Here is a 27,977-nt window from a genome sequence, read left to right on the forward strand (position 1 = left end):
GGGCGGCTGCAGCCGGTGCGGCGGAGGCTGTCAGCAACTCTGCTCCTCCGCGGCCCTGCGCTCCCGGAAGCCGGATTGCCGGGCGAGTCCTGTCAGTGCGAGCAACGCGAGACCTCTTCTCGCCGCTTGCGGAGAGCACCGAACAGCCCGGCCTGCGTGCGGCGGCGACTTCCCGGGACCGGACCGGACCGGGTAGCGGAGGGCCATGGCTGAGGCGACCGCCGCTCCGGTAAGGGCGATGATGCACGGGCGTCTCTGTCACCCGGGCTTCGGGGGAAGCGAGGAGGCTGGGGACGGCCGCGGGCCTTGTCGCCCGCCCTGAAGGGCCAGCGCGGACTGCAGCAGCGCCAGGGGACCCGGGTCTGAGGTTTCTAGCTCATACGCGCCGTGCTGCTTCGGGTTAGCCCGCAGAACGGGGAAGTGGGCTCGAGGTGTTTTTGAAACCCGCCAGCCATTCTGTGCAGCTGCGAGGGCTGCGGTTGCTAGGTGCGGCCGGACAGTCACCTGCGAGGCGGCGAAGGTAAAAGCCAAGGTGTGCCCTTAACAGACTGCGTGAGGACGGACAGCGTCCCGCGCCCGCCCGCCCGCCCGCCCGGACAGGCCGAGGCCCTGCAGGGACCTTGGAAGGGCCGACTGGAGCGTAGGCTCAGCCGGTCGCGCGGGTGCATGTGTGCTGCAGGCCTGCAGCGGGCCCAGCCGTGCACCGGAGAGGTGCCAGAGCCGCCAGGGCTACCGCGACAATCCTTGCACACAGCCATTGAGGAAGAGGGAATGGTTGCTTAACAGGACGTTCTGATGGGAAGTATTGCTTGTGTTTGCCACCTAAGAAGCCTTTGGTCGGCCCAAAGAGACGTTTTAATAATAGGTCAGAAGCCAGGCAGGTCCGCTGAGAAATAGTTAGGAAGTAAGAGAAGGAAGAGGAAAACGGGAGCCGTGGGGTTGGGTGGGGAAGAGAGCAGAGGAGAATACCATCCTTACTCCTGGAGCTTAATTTTTTTCCAAACAAAAAGTAATAATTTAAAAGATAGTAGAGACCGTCATGTCTCCTATAGGTATATGCTGAGAGCTGTGCACCTACTTTTAATTCTCTACTGGTCATGTTTAGGAGGTAAAACCATGGTGGTGGCATGGTGGCTCACACTTGGGGGTCTGAGAGAATAGGATCAGAAATTTTAGGATATGCTTGGCCAAATAACCAGATTATATGTCTTAAAAAAGAAAGAAAGAAGGCAAAACCGGAAATTAATTTCATTGATATGTGTTATTTAGTCTCCTGTATGCAAATTTTCAATAGCAATAAATATTACAGAATTATTAATGAGATTTTACAGCTTTTCATACTAAGTCTTCATACCACTGTTTTTTATACTCAGCACATCTGAGTTGAACTGACCACATTTCAAGTCCTCAGTGATCCCATGGAATCAGTGGCTATGGTACTGACCAGAGCAAGTCTGTTTTGGTGAAGAAGAATTGGGAGATACTGATATTTTTAATTTTAATTTTAAGAACTATTTTTAGGAGCTGGAGAGATGGCTCAGAAGTTAAGAGCACTTGTTGCTCTTGCAGAGGACCCGGGGGGGGGGGGGGGGTAGTTCCAGCATTTACATGGTGGCTCCCAACAATGTAACTCCAGCTCTAGACTATCTCATGCCCTCTTCTGACCCCTGAGGGCATCAGGCACGCACGTGGTGCCACATCCATACACAAAGACGAGATACTGATATACATACAACAAATAAATCTAAATGATTTTAAAATATTTTTATTCTTTGAGAATTTAAGAGAATGTATTTTGTTCATGCTCACCCACTCATCCGAGACTCACTCCTCCCTCCCTTGCCAGTGTCCCCCAGTTTTGTGTCTTTTTTTTTTTTTAAATGACCCATGGAGTCTAAATTGTGCTTTTCATATACTCCTTGGTGTATATTCCATTCACTGGAATGTGGCTGATCTACCAGGGGCCATACCCCTAAAAACGGGCTCCCCCCCCCCAGATGCCATCAGTTGGCCACAGCTCCCCAGTTATGGGTGGGGCTCATGAACTTCCCCTTCCCCTTCTATGCTGTAATGGGGACTAGCTTGATCTTCTGCAGGCAGCCACGGCTGATAGGAGTTCATGAGAGCAACAGTCCTGCCATGTCCAGAAGACACTGTTTCACCAGCCTTGGTCTTAGAATCTTATTGACCTTCTTCCTCAGTGGACCTGAACCTTGGGGTGTGGGCAGTGCTGTGGATGCCCCATTTGGGTGAACACTTCACTGACAAGTTTTTACTACTACTACTACTGCTGCTGCTGCTGCTGCTACTACTACTACTACTACTACTACTACTACTGAGTCTCTCTTTGAGACAGAATCTCACTCTGTAGCCCTAATTGGCAAACATAGACCAGGCTGGTCCCAAACTCACAGAAGTATTCCTGCCTCTGCAAGTGCTAGGATCAAAGGCATGTGCCATCACACCAGCTGTTATTTTTGTAATGTACCTTATAAGGCAGAAGGGTTGGTATTAAGAGCACAAGTGGAGAGACTAGCTTTAAATAAGATCAAATTCCTTTGAGAAAGAAAGAATAAATGTATTGTTACTGATAGTTTGGTGTGGGAAGAAGTATGAAGAAAAAGAGTTTAGGTCTAATTACTTCAGTTTCCTTTTTGTTTTGTGTTTGTTTTCCGAGACAGGGTTTCTTTGTACAGCCCTGGCTGTCCTGGAACTCACAGAGATCGGCCTGCCTCTGGCCCCCACCCCTCAACCCCTAGTGCTGGGATTAAAGGCATGGGCCACCACAGCCTGGCTTACTTCAATAAGGGTACAGTGTGGAGAAGTCTCTGCCCCCTCACTATGTGCTCCCTGAATCAGCAGGTGCCGCATCCATCAACTAAGATTAGCTTGCTTAAATCGCACATCTCCATTCTCTTCTTTCCACACTTACTAAATGAAACTTTTTATTTTATTTTATATACTATGTGCATTGGTGTTTTGCTTATGGAACTGGAGTCACAGACAGCTGTGAGCTGCCATGTGGGTGCTGGGACTTGAACTCAGGTCCTCTGGAATAGCAGTCAGTGTCCTTAACTGCTGAGCCATCTCTCCAGCCCCGAAACTATGTGTTTTTAACTGGATTGTCAATGATTTTTGGGGTGGGGGGATCAGGACTTGGGATTGAGGTCTTGCCATTGTAGCCCTTGCTGGCTTGGTACTCACTATGTAGCCCAGACCGGACTCAAACTCACAGCAGTTCTCCTGACTCAGTTTCCTCAGTGCAGAGGACAACACTGGGGAGTTGATTCTCTTCTTCCACGGTTTGGGTCCCAGGAATTAAGCTCAGATAATCAGGCTTGACTGCAAGTGCCTCTACCTGCTAAGCCAATCTTTTCCAGTTGATTCTTTTGCACATTAGTTTGAGAGTTTGTAGAAGCCTGGAGGGCACTAGATAGTGTCGAGGGCGCCACTGAGCACTGACCATTGGTATATGCTGACAGCATCTCACATGGTTGTATGATTTTCTTTTGTAGATCGCACCTGATGCTTGTAGAAGCAAAAAAAAAAAAAAAAAAAAAAAAGAAAATGTGAATGATTCAACTCATTCAAAGTAGGTCAGCTGAGCAAGAGAGGCATTAGAGACATGAGTGAAATGGGGTTGAAAAGTGTCAGAAGTGGTCGAGCAGGGAAGAAAGCAAAGCCATGTGCAGGTGGTAGGCCAGGAGCAAATGGAATCATCATAGAAGAGTTATTATTAATGGATTGGAGGTCTGATGAAATGAGAATAAGACAGTGTGTAAAGTGGAAATAGAAGGCTGTGGCCAGAGTGGTGTATCAGGTTCAGAGAATTAGGCCTTGTAGAGGCTAAGTCTAACTTCCTATTCATTGTACAGATTTCTTCCATTTATGATACTCTGTTTCAAAGTATATTCAGTAATGAACAAACAGCCTGTGACTTTCTTGGAAAAAATCTAATTCGAACATCGTTACCAGCCTGAAAATTCCCATGTATTTTTCTAATTTGGCCTTTGGAGTTTCATAGTATAAGATTAAACAAACCTGTTCTACCTTCAATTTCAGAACCCTTGAATATTTGAAAATAGCTGTCATATTTTCTCTAGACTAGACATCCTCAGCCTGTTCAATTATTACTAATTGGTATAGTTGTAGTGTATTAACGAGTGATAGACAGGGCTAGATATAAATTCTTAAGAGATTTTTCAGAGGGCACTGAGGTTAGTGAAACTTGGTGAGAATTCTTATGTACATTAGCCTTTTCCAGAGATAGAAGAGGCAGCAGCAACCTGTACTTCTGGGCCTTTTATTAGAGAAATGGGCCAGACTGGCCTTAAGAAGCCAATTTATTTATTCAGTATCTTTCCCAGTCCATCCTTGAACCCACCAGAACAGTTCCCTTGGCTTTTGATGCCAACAGGCTTCGGAGCAACAAGGTTGACATAGGCACTGTAGAGCTGTACTAAAATAATTTTGGTTAATATCAGCTGGACAGTTAAGTAGTTCTTACTTGGTTGTGGTTTAGAGTCAGGATTCCTTCTAACTCTCAATGTCTTGTCCCATCTCTCCATTGCACATAGACTTCTGAATGGGACTCGGACTGCCTTACACCCCTGCAGCCCCTTTCTCTTCCTACACCTCCAGCTGCAAATGAGGCACACCTGCAGACTGCAGCCATCTCCCTGTGGACAGTGGTGGCTGCTGTCCAGGCCATAGAGAGGAAGGTGGAGGTCCACAGCCGGCGACTCCTCCACCTAGAAGGCAGGACAGGGACAGCAGAGAAGAAACTAGCCAGCTGTGAAAAGACAGTGACTGAGCTTGGGAACCAGCTGGATGGCAAGTGGGCTGTGCTGGGGACCCTGCTGCAGGAGTATGGGCTGCTGCAGAGGCGGCTGGAGAACCTGGAGAACTTGTTGAGAAACAGGAACTTCTGGATCCTGCGGCTGCCCCCAGGTATTAAAGGAGATATCCCAAAGGTAATACCCCACTTCTAGGCTATGGTGGTACCACTAGCTCGGACACAAGCCGTTTAAGAGGTAGTCTTAGTCGGTCAGTTACTTAGGTATTTTTATTTCCTCTTAAAATTTCCTGTTTCCTCTTAGTTTGAGCAGGGTGGTGGTGGCCCACGCCTTTAATCCCAGCATTCGGGAGGCAGAGGCAGGCTGATCTCTGTGAGTTCGAGGCCAGTTTGGTCTACAGAGTGGGTTCCAGGACAGCCAGGGCTACACAGAGAAACCTTGTCTCGAAAAACCAAAAAAAAAAAAAAAAAAAACTTAGGTTGATGGAACTCTGAAGGTATTTTATGTTTGTCTACTTGACAACTGTACGGTGTCCATCTTTTCTTCCTTTGTGTTTGTCAGACAGACCCTTGTAGCCAAGGCTGTGGACTTGAACTGTGGACTTTCTGCCTCTCCCAAGCATTAGGATTGCAGGCATGGGACACCAGTGGCTCAGCACACATTGTCAGGCTCCCAGAGAGAAAACTCTTTCTCGTCCGTAGTGGACTCTCCAGATTCTTCTTCCTCTTTTAATTCCTTTCACTTTTGCTTGTATACGAGTCACTTCTCTCTCTGTAAAACTGTCTGCCACAATCTTAGTGACAAAATTGAATTCAGTTTCATTTAAATCGATTAATTTGAATTTGGCTGACAATTTTGGTGAAAAGTTAGAGGGAAGACAATGTGAGGGATTGTACTCATGTGGTTCTTATAAGGGCTGAGGGTCATCTGTGAGGCTAGGCTGTCATTCATAGATCAAGCATGCTGAGAAGCTAATGCTGTCTTCTGAAGGAACCGGTTTATAGAACAGGAAGTTTTGATGATCCCTGTTTGACAGTGAGACGCCTGGTTTCCAAACATACTCTTTCATTCATACATTTGTTCACAGACACAGGCCTTCTTAATTCTTTACAAAAATATTTGTTTGAGGTAGGTATGCCTTTTTTCCTAACGCTCTGGAGGCAGGGACAGGAGGATCTCTGTGAATTTGAGGCCAGCCTGGTCTACATAACAGTTCCAGGACAGCCAGGAATACACAGAGAGACCTTGTCTCAAAAAAAAAATTTTTTTTTTGGCTTAGGAGTTTGATATGTAGCACAGACCTGCTCACAACTTAGACTCTTTCTTCAGCCTCACAAGTAATGGGATTGCAGGCATAGTGCACTATACCTGGGTTTCACAAGTATTTCTTTCTTTTCTTTCTTTTTTTTTTTTTTCTCGAGACAAGGTTTCTGGAACTCGCTTTGGAGACCAGGCTGGCCTCGAATTCACAGAGATCCGCCAGCCTCTGCCTCCCGAGTGCTGGGATTAAAGGCATGTGCCACACAAGTATTTCTTGAATACATTTTTGCTTATTTTACATATTTTCCCAAAGAAAAAAACTATAACTTGTAAAACATTTAAATACTTTGATAAAAGTAAAGTCAGGTGCTTTCTAGTGTTCTGTTTTCATATGGATGCCTGAAAAGGTGTCACTAAGAAAATGGTATTTAGCCAGGTATGGTAGCATATGCCAGCACTTGGGAGCCAGAAACAGGTGATCTCTATAAATTTGAGGCCAGACTATGGTACATAGGGAGTTCCAGGCCAGCCAAGGATATACAGTGAGGCCCTGTTTTAAGCGGTAGGAGTTCAAGGATGGAGAGATGGATCAGTGGTTAGGAGCACTGGCTGCTCATTAATAGGACCATAGTTTGATTTCCACCACTCACTCAGGCATGCAAGTGTACATACATGATGGCAAGACATCCATGGACATATATATTATCCACACACACACACATTATATATACACATGTGTGTATAATATATATAAATGGATATTTAAGCTGATTGAACTTCAGGAAGAGGCCCAAGACTATGAGAAGATCTGAGGAAGAGCTTTTTAGGTAGGAAAGAGTAATTAGTACAAAGTCCCCAAGGCACAGTAGATTTATAACTCAGGAAAAGGAAAAAAGCCAGTTAGCCAGTGTGCATACTTGAATAGAAGCATGATTGACGGAAGAAATAGAGAGTGAAATTATTATTTAATTTTCTTTGTTCCTAGGAATCACCTGCTTTGGCATCACAACACATTCTTTTAATCTTAGCACTTAGGTGGCCAAGGCAGAAGAATGGAAATTGATGTTTTGTTATGTTTTGAGACATGGTTTCTCTACATAGTCCTGGCTGGCCTGGAACTCACTGTGTAGACCAGGCTGGACTTGAACTGGCAGATGTCTGCCTACACCTGCCTCCGGTTTCTGAGTGCTGGAGTAAAAGACATGTACCACCATGCCCAGCTGAGAACAGAGGTTTGAAATGAGTTGGGATACAAAAATAAGACTTCATTCTTTGTTTGTTTTTTGAGACAGGGTTTCTCTGTGTAGCCTTGGCTGTTGTGGAACTCACTCTGTAGACCAGGCTGGCCTTGGGTTCACAGAGATCTGCCTGCCTCTGCCTTCCGAGTGCTGGGACGAAAGGTGTGTACCCCCACTACCCCCACCACCCCCAGCAAGACTTTATTCTTAACAAAACAACAACAAGTCAACTGGCTTGGTATACTTTAAAATTTTTGGAGTTCAAGGTGGAAAAAATTTAAAAACTCTATAGACATTATAATACATGACTGAGATTATGACCTTTAAGACCAAGGAAAGGAATTTGAATTAGAAACTTGAGTACAATGGGAAGGAACTAGGACTTGAGTACAGGAATTGTTACTGGCTTATCTTTTAAAGAATTATTCTGGCTGCTTTGTGGAGATTTGTCGGAGCAAGAACAGAAATAGAGTGGGAACCGGGAGGGAGCGTTCATAACAAGAAAGTGAGAGTGGCTTGGATGGTGAAGCTGGAAGATGAGGAGAAGTAGATACACGGGACTGACAATAGGATTTCCTTTGTTGGGAATCTGACATGAGGGATAACCATCACTGTGAATTAACTGTGGGATAATTTACTTAGAACTTAGTGTTTTGTTTTACTTATTTCAAGGCTTATAATTTTCTTAAGAGTCCTAACTTGCCCAAGATCTTATGGCTACTAACAATAAACAGCAGAGTTGTATTTTTAACCTAGTTGGCTCTGAAGCATATACTCTGTAGATTTACTGACTCTTAGGCTCTTAGCTTAAGAACTGAGAGATGCCTGGGTGGTGGTGACGCACACCTTTAGTCCCAGCAATTGGGAGGCAGAGTGAGTTCCAGGACAGCCAGGGCTACACAGAGATTGCAAAAAACGAAACAAAACCAAACAACAGAGAGTGGGAGAGGGACAGAGAAGAGAGAGAACTGAGAGATGGATGGCTTACCTGTTGCTTTTATAGAGGATCTGGGTTTGGGTCCCAGCCATCTATAACTCCAGTTCCAGGGGACTCCATGCCCTCTTCTGGCCTCTGCAGGCACCAGGCATGCGCACAATACACTTAACATACATGCAGGCAAAGTACTCATACAGATGCATTAAATAAAAGTAAATCTTTAGAAAAAGAAAATGAACTGAATAGATGGTAACATTTCCTTTAGTATACTGTTATGGAGAGCTCACCAGAAATGACCACTCAGACACAGTGTATAGCCATTTGAAAGTCTTTATTCCAGCAGACTGAGGCCACACCCAAGTGTTCAGGGTCCTGAGTATCCCCCTTCCCATCCCCTCTGTGGTGGTATTGTGTTCCCTGCAGATTTTTTTTTTCAGAGTTGAAAGTTTAAGAGGTCAGAGCAATAGCTCTTGGACACAATACCACCACACCCCTCTCCCACTCCCATCCAGTACACAGGATTTTTAAAGGCTTGAAACTATATCCTGGCACCTCATACAAACAGCAGTTTGTAGCAAGCAGTTTTATTAACAAAAGCTAAGATAAGTAGTTAGCTGGAGGGGGTTCCTCACAAACAAGCAGTTTTAACAAAGGCTAAGATAAATTAGCTAGGACATCCTGACCTTTGGTTCCTGGAATAGAGTTGGGTTGTTTTCCATGGGATTCTCCATCAAAGAGATCAGAGTCTAGTTAAACCTGGAGTGACGTCAGCAAGAATACAGGGTGGAGGAACCTCTACACTGTCTTGCCTCATCACAGTACCTCAGGGAATAAAAGGAATGAGTCGTTATCACTGGGCAGTGTTAGGTGAAGAAGCTCAAGGAAGGGTGAAGAGACCTTGACATGGAGATAGTATTGTCAGTTATGAGATGGAAGAGATGTCTCTAGAGAGAGTGGATAACAAGAGATCGAGGTTCAGAGATAGAAGGAGTCAACTGAGGAGCCTCAGCAGGAAAACAAATCAGAGAGTGGGTGGTGCCACAGGGCTAAGGAGGAAAACAGCATTTCAAGTAGAGTTGTGATTTGTGAGTTACAATACTGGGAGGTCCAGAAAGGAAAGGACAGTGACCATGACTGGCAGCATGGCTGTCAGAGGAGATCGTGACATAATTTGCTTTTCTGGCAAGACAGAGATAGAAGACAGAATAGCATAGTTGCAGAGTAAATAGGAAGAGAAGAAAAGAATGATAAAAATGGAGTTAGTTCCTCTCTCTCTCTCTCTCTCTCTCTCTTTCTCTCTCTCTCAAGTGTAAGTATAGAGCTATTAAAAGTAAGGGTCTGGAGAGCACTGGCTGCTCTTCCAGAGGACCCAGGTTCTATTCCCAGCATCTACATGTAGGTTCACAACCAGTTCCAGGGGATCTACTGTGGCCTCCACAGACACAAGGTACACAGACATACATGTAGGTAAAACACTTATACACAAAAAAATTTTAAAAGTGAAAATAGAAGCATAGAATACACTCCCAAGACTCCTCAGAAGCAAGTATTGTTTTTTCCCTTATCTTTCCAGAGAGAATTTATTAATATACACAGCAGATGTGTATATTATATACATATATACATTAGATAGAGATATATATAATTTTTACATAATTGTATATAATACAAATTATTCACATTGTTTTTGCTTAGAGTACAGTGTTTTATTGTTATAAAATCCTAACATCTTGGTTTATGAAATGGGGACATAACCATGACTAACTTTAGTAAACCATACAGAGTTATCCAAGGTGTCATAACAAATGAAAATTTAAATCACTTTTCAACATGAATGTTAGCTGAAGTCTTATTAAATACTCTGATGGGGTCCTTATGTTTTCACTTAGTACAGTAGTCCTTTGAAATGAGATCTGATAACTTTAATTGCTATTTTATAAAGAAATAAAGACTTAGAGTTTAACCAGAGTCAGGCATGGTAGCACATACCTGTAATCCCAGAATACAGGAGGCTCAGGCAGGAGGACTTATGTATGTTCAAGGCCAGCCTGATCTGCAAATCAGTAACAGGCCAATCAGAACTATACAGAAATACCCAGTCTCAAAAAAAAAAAACAGAAGCAAATACACACACAACAACAACAACAAAAACAAAAAACCCACAAACATCAACAAAAAAACCTGGACAAAAACGTAGCTCAATTGCAGAGTGATTACCTAGCTTGCATGAAGACCTGGGTTTGATCCCTGACACTACATAAAACTGGATACGTTAACACATACCTGTAACCCCAGCACTCAGGAGGTGGATTAAGAAGATCCGGAGTTTGAGGTCCTTCTCAACTACACGGCAAGTGTGAAGCTAGTCTGTGATACATGAGACTGTCTCAAAGAACAAAAAGTGAAAAGGCTGGATGTGATGCTCATGCCTTTAATCCCAGCACTTGGGAGGCAGAAGCAGGCAGAGTTGGCTTTTGATGTAGAACTCCCTATTGTGTGTTTTATTTGCATCTCTTGAACCCCTTCAGATGTTCGTTGGAATTACTTAAATTTAATATTTTATAGACTAGCACTAAAAGTAATTTAAAGTTAGTATTCTACCTTGACAAGATGATAACAGTTAAACTGTCTTAAACTCCAAAAGCATATATAAAATAATATGGTTTCTTTCAGATATTTCCTTATGAAATTAAAGTGCATTTAATTCTAGTCAAAATATACTGAAAATTTGGATTGAGAGATACGTCGTTGTTGGTAGAGTACTTTCCTCTAGTGTACCAGGTCCTCCCTTTAATGAATGTCTTATATATTTTTAATTAATATATTTTCTTAAATTACACTTTATTTTGTCAGATGGGGCACATGCTTGCCACAGCCCATGTGTAGAGGTCAGAAGACAACTTTTTCAGATGTCAGTTCTCTCCTTGTTTTTAAGACAGAGTCTCATTGTTTCTGTCACCGACTCCATCTCATTCCAGGAATCCTACTCTGACAGGCTTGAACCACAAGTGTCAGGCACTTTCCCGTGCTGACCCACCTCCTTGCTCTTAGGTCTATGAACTTTTTAAGAGGTTATGAAGGACTCTGAGACCAAAAAGTTTGAGAATGTCTGTGCTAGGATTGCAGTTGTTCCTTTTATTATTATTATTTTGTGTATGGGTGTTTTGCCTTCATGTATGTCTGTGCATTGTACCTGGTTCCTGTTGGGGGCCAGAAGAGAGCACAGGATTCCCTGAAACTGGAGTTACAGATAATTGCAAGCTGCCATTTAGGTGTTGGGAATCAAACTTAGGTCCCCTGGAAGAGCAGCCAGTGTCTTAACCACTAAGCCATCTCCCACTTGCTATCATTTCTCTAAGGGCTCACATAGCTCTTGTATCTTCCAGTAGAGATATTCCTTTTCAACTAACTACTTTTACAGTATTCTCAAGTCTTGGAAAGTTCTGAGCTACGTTGTGTATTCTGTTACTGCATGTTCTCTTTTCTCTAAGACTTCTTGGTGTCCTTCTCCTTTTCTGACCTGCATTCATATTCTGGGTTCTCTTCAGATCTTTAATCTCATCTGGATTCATTGCTTTCCTAGCCTACTATACTGATCTTGTCCCGAGATTGCCTTAACTCATTCCTTTATGGCACTCAGTGTGTCTCAAGCACCAATATACTTTTTTACTCATTTGTTTCCTGGAGTACATCCTCAAACTTTCGAAGAAAAGATGCATAGGAGGCATACTTCATGTTGGAAATGTCTTTAATTTATTGTGGGAGTGCCAAACTTAGTAGCACTTACCTGTAATTCTAGTACTCAGGAGACTGAGGCAGAAGGATTGCTGTGAGTTCAAGACTAGCCTGAGCTACATGGCAAGACAGTACCTAAAAACAACAACAACAACAACAACAAACAAAACAAAACAAAAACAAAACCCAAGCAAACAGCAACAACAAAGACACAGAGTAATAATAATTTAATGTGAGGTTGGTATTTTAGCTAGTTCTAAGATTTTGTGAAAATAGTTCTTCCTCAGAGATTTTGAGACATTGCTTCATTCTCTCTGTGTTTGATTTATTGAGGCAGGGTCTCATTATGTATCATTGATTGACCTGCAACTCACTATATAGACCAGGCTAGCCTCAAACTCATAGACTAAACCCAAATTCCATCTCTTTTAGGGTCATCCCATCTCTATTAGAAATCTGTTTCTAAAATTTCATGTCTCTATTATCAATTTGTGTTTAATCATATGCCTCTTTTGGACAGAAACTATACTTTAATAATTCTGGTACTTAGGGAGAACTTTGTATGTAGTGAATGTTCAGAACTACTTTGCAGTTGTCCATACTCTGAGTGACTAAAAGTAATGGTCTTTCCCTTCCCAAAATGCATAGCTCCCTGAAATCATTGTGAACTAGGGGCTGGGCTGTTCCTTAAGTTTTCCAGCATCTTTGTTTGTTTGTTTGTTTGTTTGTTTGTTTTTGTTTTTCGAGACAGGGTTCCTCTATGTAGTTTGGTGCCTGTCCTGGAGCTCGCTCTGTAGACCAGGCTGGCCTTGAACTCACAGAGATCCACCTGGCTCTGCCTCCCACGTGCTGGGATTAAAGGCGTGCGCTATTGCCGCCCGGCCCAGCATATTTTTTGTTATTTCACATAAATACTTTGCAGCTAAGTAGACACTAAGATTTATTTAATGAAGCCAGGAGTGATGACATAGGCTTGTAATCACAGTATCTGGAGGCTGAGACAGGAGGATCATGAATTCCAGGCCAACTTAGGTTATACAGTGAGTTCCAGGCCAGCCAGGCTATATAATGAGAACTTATCTAAAAAGTTATAAAACAAATGAAAATATTATTGAATAAGGAGGTTGAGGGGAAGGACAGTAGTCTGAAGTAGTGACTCTTGCTAGTCTACTAAGAAGGAAAGGGGCTTTCTCCAGTGGCATCTTCTCTTCCAGAACTCTCTGGGGATTCCATCTGGGGCAGCATCCTGGCCCTTTTCTGCCTCCTTTTTTTGCTCCAAGGCCTTCCCCTGGCTGCTCTTCCTGGTTTCGTTGGTACTTGAGGTTTTTCTCCTGCCCACTTCTGCCTTTCTCCTCTTGCTGCTGCACCTCCTCCGTCCACTTTCTCCTTCCTGCTGCTCTGACTCCTCCATACTCCTCCCTCTTGTGGTCTTTTCTTGCTTGCTGTATCTCCTGTTTGCTGGGAGACCTTACAGGGGTGGTAGGTGGGCTGAATTAATACCCCCAGTGTAGGTACGTGTCATTTAACCGAGTGCCTCGTTGCTTAACTCCAGTGCATTGGTGAGGTAGGTTGAATAGATGTGAGTAGCTAGAGCTATGGCATTGTCCTCTCCTACCCTCTGGCAAGCCTGCAGATAAATCTGGTACAATTTGGCCTGTGGAGGTTTTTTCTGCCTTAGTAAGAAGGAAATCAGAAATACTCCTGGAAAGAAAACTGAAAAGAAAGAAAGCCAGAACCTTCTTCATGATTTCCAGTTCATTTTCCAATGTGGACACTTTTCCTCCTGGAAAAGACAGTGGGCTGACAGGTTATAGTCAATGTTCTGCAGATATCAACTCACAGGTTCAGGCCTTTAATCCCAGCACTCAAAGTAGAGATAGGCATATCTTGGTGAGTTCATATCAAGTTCCAGGCTAGCCAAGGCTACATAGTGAGACCTGGTCTCAAAAATAAAATAAAATAAAATAAAATAAGTAACCAAGTGCTAGAGAGTAAAGTAAAACTAGTATCGGACTCTGAAAGTGGATGTGGAATGGGTACACAATGCTATAAAAGAACTCAAGTGCCTTTAGTGAAAAACAAACTCACCAAGAAAAAATTCAGTTGTGCTCAAAGAGCTCAGAGGAGAATTAGTACAAAAAATATAGACTTAGAAGAATTGATGCTGCAAGGTCCTAACTCCATAAAAGCTAGAATTATTATGAATCTAAACCCACAAGAATTATGTCTGTCTGTCTGTCTGTCTGTCTGTCTCTCTCTCTCTCTCTCTCTCTCTCTCTCTCTCTCTCTCTCTCTCTCTCGTTTTTGGTTTGTTTGTTTTTTGAGACAGGTATTTTCCCACGTAGCCCTGGCTGTCCTGGAACTCACTCTGTAGCTCAGGCTGGTCTCAAACTCACAGAGACCTGCTTGCCTCTGCCTCCCAAGTGCTGGGATTAAAGGTTAAAGCGCACACCATACCACCACCGCCAACTAGAACTTATGTTTCTTTTCTTTTTTTTTTAACTCCATTTTTATTTATTTTTTGTGTCTTTCACAGACTTAGGTTTCTTAAATCAGAATCTTAACACCAGTGACCTCACCTAGCACATGTAAGGGCATGAGGTCAGCAATGGGTTTGTAATACAGGAAAACAAAACAAAATCCCAAAATTTGAATACCAGAAAGAATTTAAATGAATTTTGGAAGAGAAAAAAGACAATAAACCCTCAATGAGCTGGGCATGGTGACATATACCTGTCATTCTGGTACTTGAGAGGTGGAATGGGAGGATCAAGGCCAGTCTGGGCTACATGAGACTGTCTCAATTACTAAGTAAATAAATAATACAATAGATAATAAAAAAGAGTAGAATAACTTTTAAGTCTTCTAGAAATTATAATATTCAGAGGCTGAAATGTCAGAATTTAAGGCTGAAAAAAATTCTGTTGCTCAAGTAGAAAAATCTCCAAAGAGACTAAGCTTGGTGGCACATGTCTAGAATCCAACACTTAGGAGATGGAGACAGGAGCACCAGATCCAGGCCATCCTTGGCTACAAAGCAAGTTCTAGATCAGACTGGGCTACATACAAATACTCCATCTCTAAAACAACAACCCACAATATCCTTCAAAGACTGTGAGTGTAATGAGTTTGTTCTCTAGTGACTGAAAATGGTCAGCTAAATTATAGGCTAACTGCTTAGGGCAAAAAGCTACAAAGCAGTCTTGGAATGTAGCTCGGTGGTAAAGCATTTGTATAACCTGTGAAAAGCTCTAGGGTTGACCCCAGGCATCACAAAAAACAAAAATTAGAACTGACTTAATATTTTAAGTCAGTAAATCACATAAAATTTAACAAGAAATAAATTGACTAATGAACTTTAAAAAAATTCAAATTAGCCAGGCAGTGGTGGTGGTGGTGGTGGTGGTGGTGGTGGTGGTGCACGCCTTTAATCCCATCACTCGGGAGGCAGAGCCAGGTGGATCTTTGTGAGTTCGAGGCCAGCCTGGTCTACAGAGCGAGCTCCAGGAAAGGCGCAAAGCTACACAGAGAAACTCTGTCTCGAAAAACAAACAAACAAACAAAAATCAAACTAGATATGACCAACAGAAAAAAAAACTAGAGGTAATAAGATCTAGATGTGAACTGGAAAGAGAAGAATAAGATTCAAGGTGAAATGGCTAGATAGTCAGATAATGAAATTTTCAGATCAGCTGGTAAATACTCCATGGCGAGTTTTTTGTGTTTTCTTTGGTTTGGTTTTTTTGAGACAGGGTTTTTCTGTGTAGCCCTGAACTCACGGAGATTGGCCTGCTTCTGCTTCCCCAGTAATGAGATTACCTGTTGCAGCCACCACCACCCAGCTCTCCATAGCATTCTTAATGGGAGCTTAGGGCAGTACAGTGTACCTGAGCTCAGGAGTCTGAGAGCAGCCTTGGGAACATAGTAAAACCTCCATTTCTTAAAAGAAAAAAAGATCATGAATTAATATGTAAAATATGTGCTACAAAGGAAGACTTTTATCAGAAATTGTGGTATTTTATTTTATAAATGCAAAACAAATTTGAGAGCTGGAGAGATGGTTCAGGTATTAAAGGCTAGGCTCACAACCGAAAATATAAGAGTTTGGTTCCCAGCACCCATGGCTGTCTCTCCACACTACCCCCAAAAAGAAAGGAAAATTAGAATATGAAAACAGATTAGTATATTTAGAGAAAATGAAAATGGAGTGTGATGTCTGGAAGCGATCTGAAAAAAATCAGTGTGAAGAAAAATTGTAGACTTTCCAGATGGCGTAAGAGTTAGCCAGAAAGGAACTTCAGAGTGTTGATTAAACAGCAACAAGTTGCAAACATTGAAATGCAGAAGATGGAAGATGCATTGAAAATGGAAAACAATGAAAATTCTGACCCAAAACAGTAAATAGGTAGTTTGTGGATTTAGGTGACCTAATTTCTTTAGTCAGAGAATGAATTGCTGAACTCAAAGCAAATATTGAAGGAAATGGTAGAAGAGGATAAACTGGGATGGTAAATTTAAGAAGCTACGTTGAAAAAGTGCAACTAGAAGTTGGAAAGATAGCCAAAGAGAAACAGACACAGTGGTTGAATGAAAAGCACGGGCTGAATGCATCAGAGAAGAAACATGTAGTCAAGCTGAAGACAAACTGCAGTGAGTTGCAGTGGACTAGAGAGAAAATCTTTTCATGAATACAAATTGAAGGGACTGTAGGAGAAAGTGGACGTCTTAGAGGCCCATAAAGAAGAACTAGAGGGACTGGAGAGATGGTTCAACAGTTAAAAGTACTTCTCAGAGGACCCACATAAGGTAACTCACAACCACCTGTAACTCCTGCTTCTGGATCTGACACCCTCTTCTGGCCTCCAAGAGCACCTGGATTCATGTGCACATACACACACATATATATAAATAAAAAACACATTTTAAAATTAAAAAATCTGAGCCGCATGCATTGGCATGGAGGCAGAGGTAGGTAGATCCCTGTGAGGTCAGGGCCAACCTAGTATACATAGTTAATTCCAGGACAGCCAGGACTACATAGTGAGATCCTGTTTTGAAAAAACAAAAACAAAAAAATAAACAAAACATTTCATTTAAGACTATATAAAACCAGCCTTTGACACATCCTAGACCTTCTTTCCCTATGAGAACTCTCAGAGTGGAAAACAGAAAGTAAGAGAAAGATACATATATATATATATATATATATATATATATATATATATATATATATATATATATATATGTCTTTGGAAGACATCCAAAGGAAAAGAGTAGGTGAACATATTCAAAAATCAAAATACTAGGCAAGTTGTTAGTGCATTCCTGTAATCCCAGTATTTGAGAGGCTAAGGAATGAGGATGGAGAACTGGAAGACAGCCTACACTATGTAGCTAGACACTTGCAGAAATGATTCCAGATACGTTTGAGAAGGGGGCTTTCTCAGTTTCTGCATGCTCTTTAAAAGGAAAATCCAGACACAAATGGCAAGAATTGCTTTGGTCATGGGGGCTGGTGCTGACATCAAAGTTTTTCTATTTCTAGATCCAACATATCAGAACAGAGGCAAAAACCTAATGAGAATCCTTCTTAACCCATTGAAGAAACTTGCTTTTACAAATGACTTGACCAAGTAGAACAGCTATGTAAAACATGAAGTTGTGTTGTCAAGTGCTGAGAATATCTGAGAATGAAAGAACATGTGTATTTTTATTTTTGAGATGTTCGTATGTTGCAGGCTGACCTCAAAGTCATTAGATAGGAATGACTGAACTTTGTGCCTCTACCTCCAGAGTGCTAGGATTACAAGAATACATCACCATACCTGGCTTATGTAGTTGTGGGAATTGAACCTAATCTTATACAGACTAGGCAAATACTCTACCAACTGAGCTACACCCCTGCCCAAGAATATGCAAATAAAGTACAATTACTATATAGACACGTGTTTATATAAACTAAATTAACATATAAGACATCAAAGGAGTAAAGGTTATGATTAAGACTTCAGCTGGGCGGTGGTGGTACACACCTTTAGTCCCAGTACTCGGGAGACAGAGGCAGGAGGATCTCTGAGTTCGAGGCCAGCCTGGTCTACAGAGACAACCAGGACTACACAGAGAAACTCTCGAAAAAACAAAACAAGCAAACAAAATTCTCAATTAATAAAAATAGTATTTAAAAACCCAAGGAAAAACAACATAAGCTATTTAAAATTCTGTTTGGTTTGAGACAGGTTTTCTCTGTAGCACTGGCTGTCTTAGAACTCACTTTGTAGACCAAGCTGACTGCAAACTCAAGGACCTGCCTGTCTCTGCCTCCCAAATTCTAGGATTAAAGGTGTGTGCTACCATGCCCAGTTTAGAATATTTTTAAAGTATTTTTTTAGATTACATCTATATTTTGTGTGTGTATGTCTGGGTGCAAATGCACCACAGCACATGTGTAAAGGTCCAAGGATAACTAGGAGGCACTACTCTCCTTTTACCATGGGTTGTGGTAGTTGAACTCAGGTTACAAGGCTCAATGACAAGTACCTTTACTCACTGAGCCATCCCACTGTTCCTAGTATATTTACTGACCTCCCTTTGAGGTTGTAAAAATTAAGTGAAATAGCTAATGAGTGGAGGAAAAGATTTATTGAATGACTGAACGGTGTAGGAGGGACTAACTAACCATGTGATTATAATTTTAGGTGCCTGTGGCATTTGATGATGTCTCCATCTACTTTTCCACTCCAGAGTGGGAAAAATTAGAAGAATGGCAAAAGGAACTTTACAAGAATATCATGAAGGGCAACTACGAGTCTCTCATCTCCATGGGTGAGGCTGAGTTGGCACCTTTTAAACGAGGTGCCAGCAGTCCCAAGAGGGCTGAGACAGTCCCTGTTCCTACAGTGTCCTCATTCTCACTGTCCTTCTGTCCTCAGAATCTAGTTTTAAGCCAAAGAAGGACAGAGCTAACTTACTATGTACAATTTTTTCATTTTCTTGTACCTGCTTTCTTGAGGAACTTGTAAATAGTTTGAGGTTGATAGATGAGGAGAAATGATAAAGGATCTAAAGAAATTAATTCCCTGACTGTGGACCTCAAACATTCCACTGCCTTGGAGATTATCATACTGATTTATCTCTTTGTCATGCCTGCTTTCCATTTTTCCTCTCCTAGATTATGCCATGAATCAACCCGATGTCTTATCTCAGATTCAACCAGGAGAACACAATACAGATGACCAACCAAGGCCAGAGGCGAGTGAGATTCCTGCAGATGCCAGTGAAGGTAAAAGATTATATGCTCTTAAGCTCCTTTTCCTGGTCAGAGAAGGGGGCTTAATATGAAGAAAGCATGGCTTAGAGGTGTCCAGAGCCATTCAGTGCTAAAATATTTTATACTTTAAATATTACATTTAACAACTAGAGAGGGTTCAGTGATCACCTTGTCCATTACCCATCAGTACCTCATACATGCTAATAAAGTACTCTACCACTGAACCCCTCCCCCGTTTTTCTTTTGATGTATATATTTTTCATTTTTTGCATATATTTAATTCAGTACATTTTTTATTGAAAATGATCAAACGGTGTGTTCGTTTTTCTTTTTCTTTTTTCTTTTTTTCTTTGTTTGGTTTTTTGAGACAGGATTGTCACACAGGCCTACTCTACTTACGGTACTCAAATTACAAATTCCCAAAATGAAAACAGGTGCTCAGAAGAAAGCATACTGTTGGCAGTTGAGGCACAGTAAGATGCTCTTGTAATGTAGGCAAAGTGTTGTGTGTATAAAGAACAGTTTTCCAGATCTCTATACCTGCAGGCAGTTCCTTATCAAGATGAGCAGTCTCGGCCTGTGCTGAATTTCCCTTCTGACATGGGGAATGAGCCCTGGTTCCTTTCAGTGGAGAAGACTACTGACTACTTGATCTAGTTTCATTTCTATTACTATGATAAGATGTCCTGATAAAACCCAATTTAGGGGAGAAAGCATTTATTTTAGCTTACAATTTCAGGTGGCAGTCCATCAGGTGGAGAAGCTGCAGTGTGGAGCTTAAAGTAACCAGTCACATTACATCTGTAGCAGAGAGCAGAAAGAAGTGAATGCATGCATGCATACTCTCATGCTTGCTCTCTTGTGTTCAGCTTGATTTATTCATTTTACACAGTTCAGCATGACCACAGGCTAACCCAATGTAGACAGTCCCTTATTAAGATTCTTCCTGGGTTGTGTCAAACTGACAATTAAAGCTGATCATCACACCCAGTAATCTTAAATATGAATCCAAAATATTAAAATGAAATCATGATGCTTTTCTTTTTCTAAATGTTGTGTTCTTTGTAGCCATATCCACTGAATAGATAAAAAAAGCAATGATAACTGATTAGCAACTAGCACCCTTCCCAAGGGCCAATAGGTGTGTACCATTATATTGATCCTTATATTTGCTTATTAAATGGCACAGGTCACTGTTTTTAGAACTTTGGGAGAGATGTAAAGTCCTTTAGGATTTAAGGATTCATTTTGAAAGAACTCTCCCCAAAAAAGGGCTTCATCATTCTCTCTCTCTCTCTCTCTCTCTCTCTCCCTCTCCTTCCTTCCCTCCCTCCCTCCTCTCCCTCCCCAACGTGTGTGTGTGTGTGTGTGTGTGTGTGTGTGTGTGTGTGTGTCTCTTCCTCCCTCCCTTTTTTACTTTCCCTCACACTCTGTGTGCTTGATATTTCATCCCAGGCCTAGGATGCCCTTTTTTGGGCTAGTAGAAAGCTGCTAATATCCAGAAAATGAGTCAAGCTCTCTATAGTTAGTTCTTCAAAGACCTCATAGATTACTTATAGTTTTATTTCTTGCAAATAAAAATAGCTAACTATTGTACTAATTGTTTTGTTTCTTGAAACAGAGCCTTTTTAATGTTCTCCAGCTATGAAATTCATCATAGCCTCAAATTCACAATCTTCTACCTCCAGCTCCCAAATGCTAGGATTATAGACATGTTAAGCTTTTTAGTGTCTTTTTAAAAATCTCTACCCGCGCCGCCCCCCCCCCCCCACCTTCCACCCAACCCTCCTACCATCCCTCTCACCCTCTCTCCTCTTTTTCCTCTTCTTTCTTCTTTTTTGAGACAGGGTCTCTCTATGCAGCCTTAGCTGTCCTGGAACTCACTCTGTAGACCATACTGGTCTTGAACTCACAGAGACCTGCATGCTCCTGCCTCTTCAGTGCTTTACCTTTATTTTTATTTTATGTGTATGGGTCTTTTGTCTGAATGTTTGTTGTTGTACCGCATGTGTGCAGTGCCCATGGGGGCAGGAGAGGGCACTGGACCCCAGGACTGGAGTTACAGATAGTTATGACCTACCATATAGACGCTGGGAATTGAACCCATGTCCTCTGGAAGAGCAGCCAGTGCTCCCAACTGTGGGGCCATCTCTCTAGCCCCCTCTTTTAAATCAGCCAGGAACTAGTGGAATATAACTGCCCAGAGCAGAAAGAAAAGGTTAAATAAGAATAGGGCCCAAGGACTACCTGCTGTGGGGAGAGAGAGGAAGAATGTGCAGATTTGGGTGTGGACAGCAACCTGCTTTTCCTATTTCCTACTGTGAGCTACAAAGAAAGCTAGTAAGTTAAGTCCATCCTTATCTTTGTTCCTTCCTTGATTTTGTTTATACATGTATATATAAAGAAAAGGGAGGGGTGTGGTGGTAGAGGCAGGCAGATGGATTTCTGGGAGTTTAAGGCTAGCCTGGTCTACATAGGAAGTTCTAGGCCAGCCAGGGCTATGAGTTGAGACCTTGTCTCCCTTCCCCACCAAAAGAAAGAAAGAAAGAGGGGTAGGGCCATTGAGACAGTGGGTAAAGGTACATGCTGCCAAGCCTGGTGCTCTGAATTTGATCCCCAAAACCCACAGAGTGAAAATAGAGAATCAGGGCTGGAGAGATGGCTCAGAGGTTAAGAGCACTGACTGTTCTTCCAGAGGTCCTGAGTTCAATTCCCAGAAACCACGTGGTGGCTCTCAACCATCTGTAATGAGAATATGTATATATAATAAATAGCTAAATCTTTAAAAAAAAAAAGAAAGAAAGAAAAGAAAATAGAGAATCAACCACTACAGGATTTGCTGTAAGCTTACACACACACACACACACACACACACACACACACACACACACAAAATAAAAGTGTAATTTAAAAAAATATATGAAAGTGTAGAGGACTGGTGGCTATGAAGAGAAAGTCCCAAATGAATGAAATTCTATTCATCAGAAATAATGGCTTTTATAGTCACGTTTAACAGGCATGATGGTACAAGCTTATATTCTTTGCAATACAGGTAGAATGGGGACAGGAAGATTTGGTATTCAGTGTCTTCCTTGGCAACATAACAAGTTTAAGGCCAATCTGGGCTACATGAGATTATGCCTTTTTTTCCTTTCCCTTTTCTTTTTCTTTCTTTCTTTCTTTCTTTCTTTTTTTTTTCCTTTGGAGCCTTTTCTGGAACTCACTCTATAGACCAGGCAGGGCTTGAACTCACAGAGATCCACCTGGCTCTGCCTCCTGACTGCTGGAATTAAAGGCATGCACTACCACTGCCTGGCCTGATATTATGTCTTTAAAAAAAAAAAAAGTAACAGTAAACAGATGTGGTGGTGCACGCCTTGAATCCCAGCACTTCAGAAGCAAAGGCAGGTAGATCTCTGTGAATTCAAGGCCAGCCAAAGCTACATAGCAAAAGAAAAGAAAAAAGTACAAACTTAATAATGTCAAGCTGGCAGTGGTGGCACCCACCTTTAATCTCAGCACTGGGAGGCAGAGGCAGGTGGATCTCTGTGAGTTCAAGGCTGCCTGGTCTGTAAAGCAAGTTCCACGACCAGCCAGGACTGTTATGTAGAGAAACTTTGTTCCCAAAAAAACCCAAAAAAATTAATAATGTCATGTTCAACAAATGAACATGATTAGGTTACCTTTTAAAGAGATTTATTTATTATTTTATGTGTATGAATGTTTTGCCTGCATGTATGTATGAGAACTGCATGCCCAATAAGGTTTTAAGAGGCCATTGGATCCTCTGGAACTACAATTACAAATGGTTATGTGCTAGGAATCAAACCCAGGTTCTCTGCAAGAGCAACAAGTGCCTTGACCACTGGACCAACTCTCCAGCCCAATTTTACCTTCTGATTCAAGTCCCCAAAAAAACATTCTCTTTTTTTCTCCACAAATAGAGCCTGGCCTTTCAACCTCAGATATTCTGTCTTGGATTAAACAAGAGGAGGAGCCTCAGGTTGGAGTCCCCCAGGAGTCCAAAGAGAATGACCTGTACAAAGGCTCCTCCTATGCTGGTGAGTAGCAGGGAACAGAGATGTTCATAGTCAGCTCACACTAGGAGTGACTAAAGAATGCAGCTGACAAGGTGCTAGAAAGACAAGGAGCAGAGAGGAAGAAAAGAAAGATAATGGTGAGCCAAGTTAGAAATGAAACCAAAAGGCCACCAAGATTAGTGTGTGGGGAGGCACATGCAGTGACAGGTTGTGGGAGCTGGTTCTCCTCTACTGTGTGGGTCCCAGAGATTGAACACAGGTTGTCAGGCTTGATGGCAAATGCATTTACCCACAGAGCCATTTCACCAGCCCAGAAAACGTACTCTTAAATACAAATAAGAATTGTTGGGGCTGGGTATATCCGTACAAAGCCCTGGGTTCAATCTCTAGCACTATATTTAAAAAAGAAAGACAGGATTGTTAGAGGAAGAATAATAAGTGTATAGAAATAAAAGATGCAAATTAGAAAAACAGAGTATCTGAAGATCACTTAGAAAGGATAGCGAGAATAGAGCCAGGCATGGTAGCCTGTAATCCCAGCACTCAGGAAGCAGAAGCAGGAGGATTGCCTGGTCTAGGATTGCCTAGAAACAGTAAGTTCTAGGCCAGTCAGGGTTATACAACAAGACTGTCTCAGTCATCAATCAGTCAAAATAGAATAGAACAAAAATGGAGAGTGGGGTAGAGAGAAGTAGGCAGAAGTGTTGGAGGAGTGCAAGCGGAAATATTTTCCCTCAGAAAAAGGAAAAATAGTGATAGACAAAGAAAAGAATGTTTCCTTCTGTAATGAGAGTTAGGGCCAGCTGTGACTTACTTCCTGAACAATAAAAGAGAATCTTGGCCAATGAGATGGCTTTAGTGGGTAAAGGCACCTATTACCAAGCCTGACCATCTTAGGTGTGATTTCCCAAGACTCGCATGGTGGAAGGAGAGAACCAGCTTCACAAGCTGTCCCCTGACCTCGACATGTGTAGCATGGCATGCACATGTCCCCCTCCACAAGAGAAACAGTGTAATTTATAGAAGAGAATCTGAAGATCAGAAAGGACTCAGTTGTTTATATAGCATAATAGAAACTGGTGTTTTTTTGTGTTTTGTTTGTTTGTTTTTGGTTTTGCTTTTTAGTCTATGCTGTGCCCTATGTTTCTCAGGACTCTGGGAAGTGGGAAATACGATGGTTTCTGCTCTTTAGAAAATTTATACCACACACATACATATCAATCTAGACATGTCGTTAGGTGCGTGGGAGTTAGATGGATGACTTAAAGATATTGGGGTTTAGAAAACATGTCAGTTTTAGTTTAGGTATTTAGATACTGCATAACCAAGTGTGTGTAAAGCCAACCTATAATCCCAGCACTTGAGTTCAGGGCTAGACTCAAGTTTGAGGCTAGCCTGAGTTACAGGAAACCCGTCTCATGCCCTGCCCCCCCCCCCCCCCCCCAGTAAAAGAGTGTGAGGGAAGAATGGGCCTAAAAGATTGACTAGTTTGACTTGACTGTGATTTGGGAAGACAGGGAGAGAGATGGAAAGCATCCTGGAAAAAGGAGAACAGAATGACCAGACACAAAGGTGGAAATGTGTTCTTATTTCTGGGAGGACAGTCAGCTGACTCTGGAAGGGTTTATCTCATAAGATGTAGAATGGAAGTAAAGAGGTGAGTTAGGCCCTGTCACACCAGGCAATGGATAAAGTTATTGAGTAGAAGTGAAACATAAAGAAAATAATATGGGTAAGATTGGTGCCAAGGTTATTCCTTTTCAAAATGGAGCATCACCGTACAGTCTTATATTTGTAATGATTTGGCACCCAGTCTACAGGGGCCGTGCTAGTAATGAGAGCCCTTCCCTGAGCTTATGTGAACAGTTAGCTGCTTAGAGCAACCTGCTAGAACTGGTTGGAATGTGAGAGGTACTGGTGAGATAACTCTGAGTCCCTTCTTTCAGATGAAGAACTTGTCATCAAAGCTGAAGACCTTGCCAGAGCCTCCTTGTGTCCTGAAGCTCCAGTAGCCTTCCCTGCGCCCCCACCACCAGCAGCCAAGGATGCTTTTTCAGACGTAGCTTTCAAGAGCCAGCAGTGTGCACCCATGACACCTTTTGGACGCACAGCCACTGACCTGCCCGAAGCCTCAGAGGGACAAGTGACTTTTACTCAGTTAGGAAGCTACCCACTCCCACCTCCAGTTGGAGAGCAGATGTTCTCATGCCACCATTGTGGCAAGAGTCTCAACCAAGACATGTTAATGACACATCAGTGTAGCCATGCTGCCGAACACCCCTTAACCTGTGCCCAGTGTCCCAAGCACTTTGCCCCACAGGTGGACCTCGGTAGCACCTCCCAGGACCATGCCAGTGAAACACCACCCACCTGCCCTCACTGCTCCCGGACCTTCACTCACCCCTCACGACTCACCTACCACCTTCGGGTCCACAACAGCACTGAGCGCCCTTTCCCCTGTCCTGATTGTCCCAAGCGCTTCGCAGACCAGGCTCGACTCACCAGCCATCGGCGAGCTCATGCTAGCGAGAGGCCCTTCCGTTGCCCACAGTGTGGCCGTAGCTTTAGCCTGAAGATCAGTCTCCTGCTGCACCAGAGGGGGCATGCGCAGGAGCGCCCCTTCTCCTGTCCTCAGTGTGGCATTGACTTTAATGGCCACTCTGCACTGATTCGTCACCAGATGATCCACACCGGCGAGCGTCCCTACCCGTGCACAGACTGTAGCAAGAGCTTCATGCGTAAGGAACACTTGTTAAACCACCGGAGGCTGCACACAGGTGAGCGGCCTTTCCAGTGTCCGCACTGTGGCAAGAGCTTCATCCGTAAACACCACCTCATAAAGCACCAGCGCATCCACACAGGCGAGCGGCCCTACCCCTGCGCACTGTGCGGGAGGAGCTTCCGGTACAAGCAGACGCTCAAGGACCACCTGCGGACTGGTCACAGTGGAGGCTGTGCGGGTGATAGGGACCCTTCTGTACAGCCACCAGACCCACCTGGTCCACTCTTAGCTGCCCTGGAAACCTCTGGCCTAGGTGTTAGCACTGAGGGCCTAGAATCTAGTCAGTGGTATGGGGAAGGGAGTGGAGGGGTGGTTTTGTAGATCTGTGGCCCGTTGGTTATTTATGGTCACAGCAGAGTGAAGGTCCAGGAAAGAGCCGACAAGCTCCACAATCCATAGTAATTATCTGGTACACAGAGGAATTTGGGGGTGTCTACACTCAACTAGAGACATACTTGTGCTTTGGAAGTCCACAACAGTACAAGAATACTTTATTTTGAAAACTGGAAGAGAAGTCAGTACCCATGTCTTTCCAGATACCACAAAAGCAGTTTGGGAAGCAAGATTTGGCTTCTGATCATTCTGTCAGGATAGCAGAGTGAGAGTAGACTGCCTCTAGGTAGAGACAGGTGCGTGGAAAGAGCCCCCCAAGCCTGAAGCCTGTCTTTAATTCCTCAGTGATGGGATGACTGTTGGGGGAATGTGTCTCTGAAACCAGCTAAGCTCTGTTCATACCTGTGTAGTCACCTTCTCCTGAAACATGGTGACTGAGGCTGCCTTCCTAGGCCTAGATTCTGTCTGCTAATACATTTTGTTTAATGTTGGTGAACAAGAAATCTGACTTTAATAGCTTATTGAAGAGGACAGTTCTTAGCTTTTACTAGCTTGATTTGAAACATTCTGACTCTTGTAGCAGCTTTTAAAAGGGTAGAGAATTTTACCATAGCCCTGGTTAGAAAATTAGGAAAAGAGTTTTCTCTCCAGGTAGGAGCTAAAGATCCCAGAGATCCCAGGCACAACAGTGATAGCAGGGCCTAAAAATCCGCCTGAATCATGAGTTTAGAGTCATTTCTACCAATTTATTCCTTCTCTTTCCAAGCCGATGATCATGTTTTTCCATTTCTGGTGTTTAATTCTCATTCTCTCTCTCTCTCTCTCTCTCTCTCTCTCTCTCTCTCTCTCTCTCTCTCTCTCTCCCCCCCCCCCCAAGGTCTCTCTGTGTATCCTGGCCTAGAACTTGCTTCATAGACCAGGCTGACCTTGAACTCACAGAGATCTGCCTGTCTCTGCCTCATGTTCAACCTGATTTTCTTTACAATCCTTAGCAGCAAAACTAAGCACTTCAAGGCATCAAGCAGTCTAGCAAGTGCTGCTGAGCTCAGGGCTTTTGTTCCCTCAGTAGTATGATAGCAGTATTGTAATGTGATGCTCTTGAGGAAAGGATTTGCATCCCTACCTGCTCCATGCTCACTGGCAGTGAACAGAATGAAACCTCTCCTCAGTCACTGAGAGTTAAACATCCTATCTGTCTAACCTGATTGGTAAATTTTTTTGATTTTTCGAGACAGGGTTTCTCTGTGTAGCTTTGGAGCCTATCCTGGAACTCACTCTTTAGCCCAGGCTAGCCTCGAACTCACAGAGATCCACCTGCCTCTGCCTCCCAAGCACTGGGATTGAAGGAATGCACCACCACCACCACCACCCAACTTGATGTGGTTGTTGTTAGACAGGGCTTCACTGTGTAGCCTTGGCTGGCCTGGAGCTCAGAGATTTGCCTGCCTCTGCATCCAGAGTGCTGGGATTAAAAGCATGTGCTATCATGCTCAGCCATCTGTTGTACTTTGAGGGGTCATGGCTACTATGCATTCTGTTCTTGGGCACTTTTGGTCCTCTGAAAGCATCTGAACCTAGTTCTATTCCTA

At 42.9% G+C, this 27,977-nt stretch overlaps 1 protein-coding gene across 1 annotated transcript; it reads left to right on the forward strand.

The window, feature by feature from the left end:
• Znf398 (zinc finger protein 398) lies at positions 1–27,195 on the forward strand. The gene is made up of 6 exons (XM_059257682.1): positions 1–229; positions 4,578–4,973; positions 18,662–18,788; positions 19,135–19,245; positions 23,178–23,294; positions 25,220–27,195. Exons 1-6 carry the CDS (start codon positions 206–208, stop codon positions 26,374–26,376), a joined length of 1,932 nt encoding a protein of 643 aa, XP_059113665.1. The 5' UTR covers positions 1–205; the 3' UTR covers positions 26,377–27,195.
• Positions 27,196–27,977: the final 782 nt, after the last annotated feature.

The sequence above is a fragment of the Peromyscus eremicus genome, chromosome 3, assembly GCF_949786415.1.
Source record: "Peromyscus eremicus chromosome 3, PerEre_H2_v1, whole genome shotgun sequence".
In the NCBI taxonomy this organism is placed as follows: Eukaryota; Metazoa; Chordata; class Mammalia; order Rodentia; family Cricetidae; genus Peromyscus; species Peromyscus eremicus.

Bases quoted from the DNA above. Each gene is read 5' to 3' on its own strand.
- Znf398 (XM_059257682.1), top strand. From the start codon at position 206: ATGGCTGAGGCGACCGCCGCTCCG. The intron at 230-4,577 runs GTAAGGGCGATG...CATTGCACATAG, and splicing joins CTGAGGCGACCGCCGCTCCG to ACTTCTGAATGGGACTCGGA. The intron at 19,246-23,177 runs GTAAAAGATTAT...CTCCACAAATAG, and splicing joins TCCTGCAGATGCCAGTGAAG to AGCCTGGCCTTTCAACCTCA.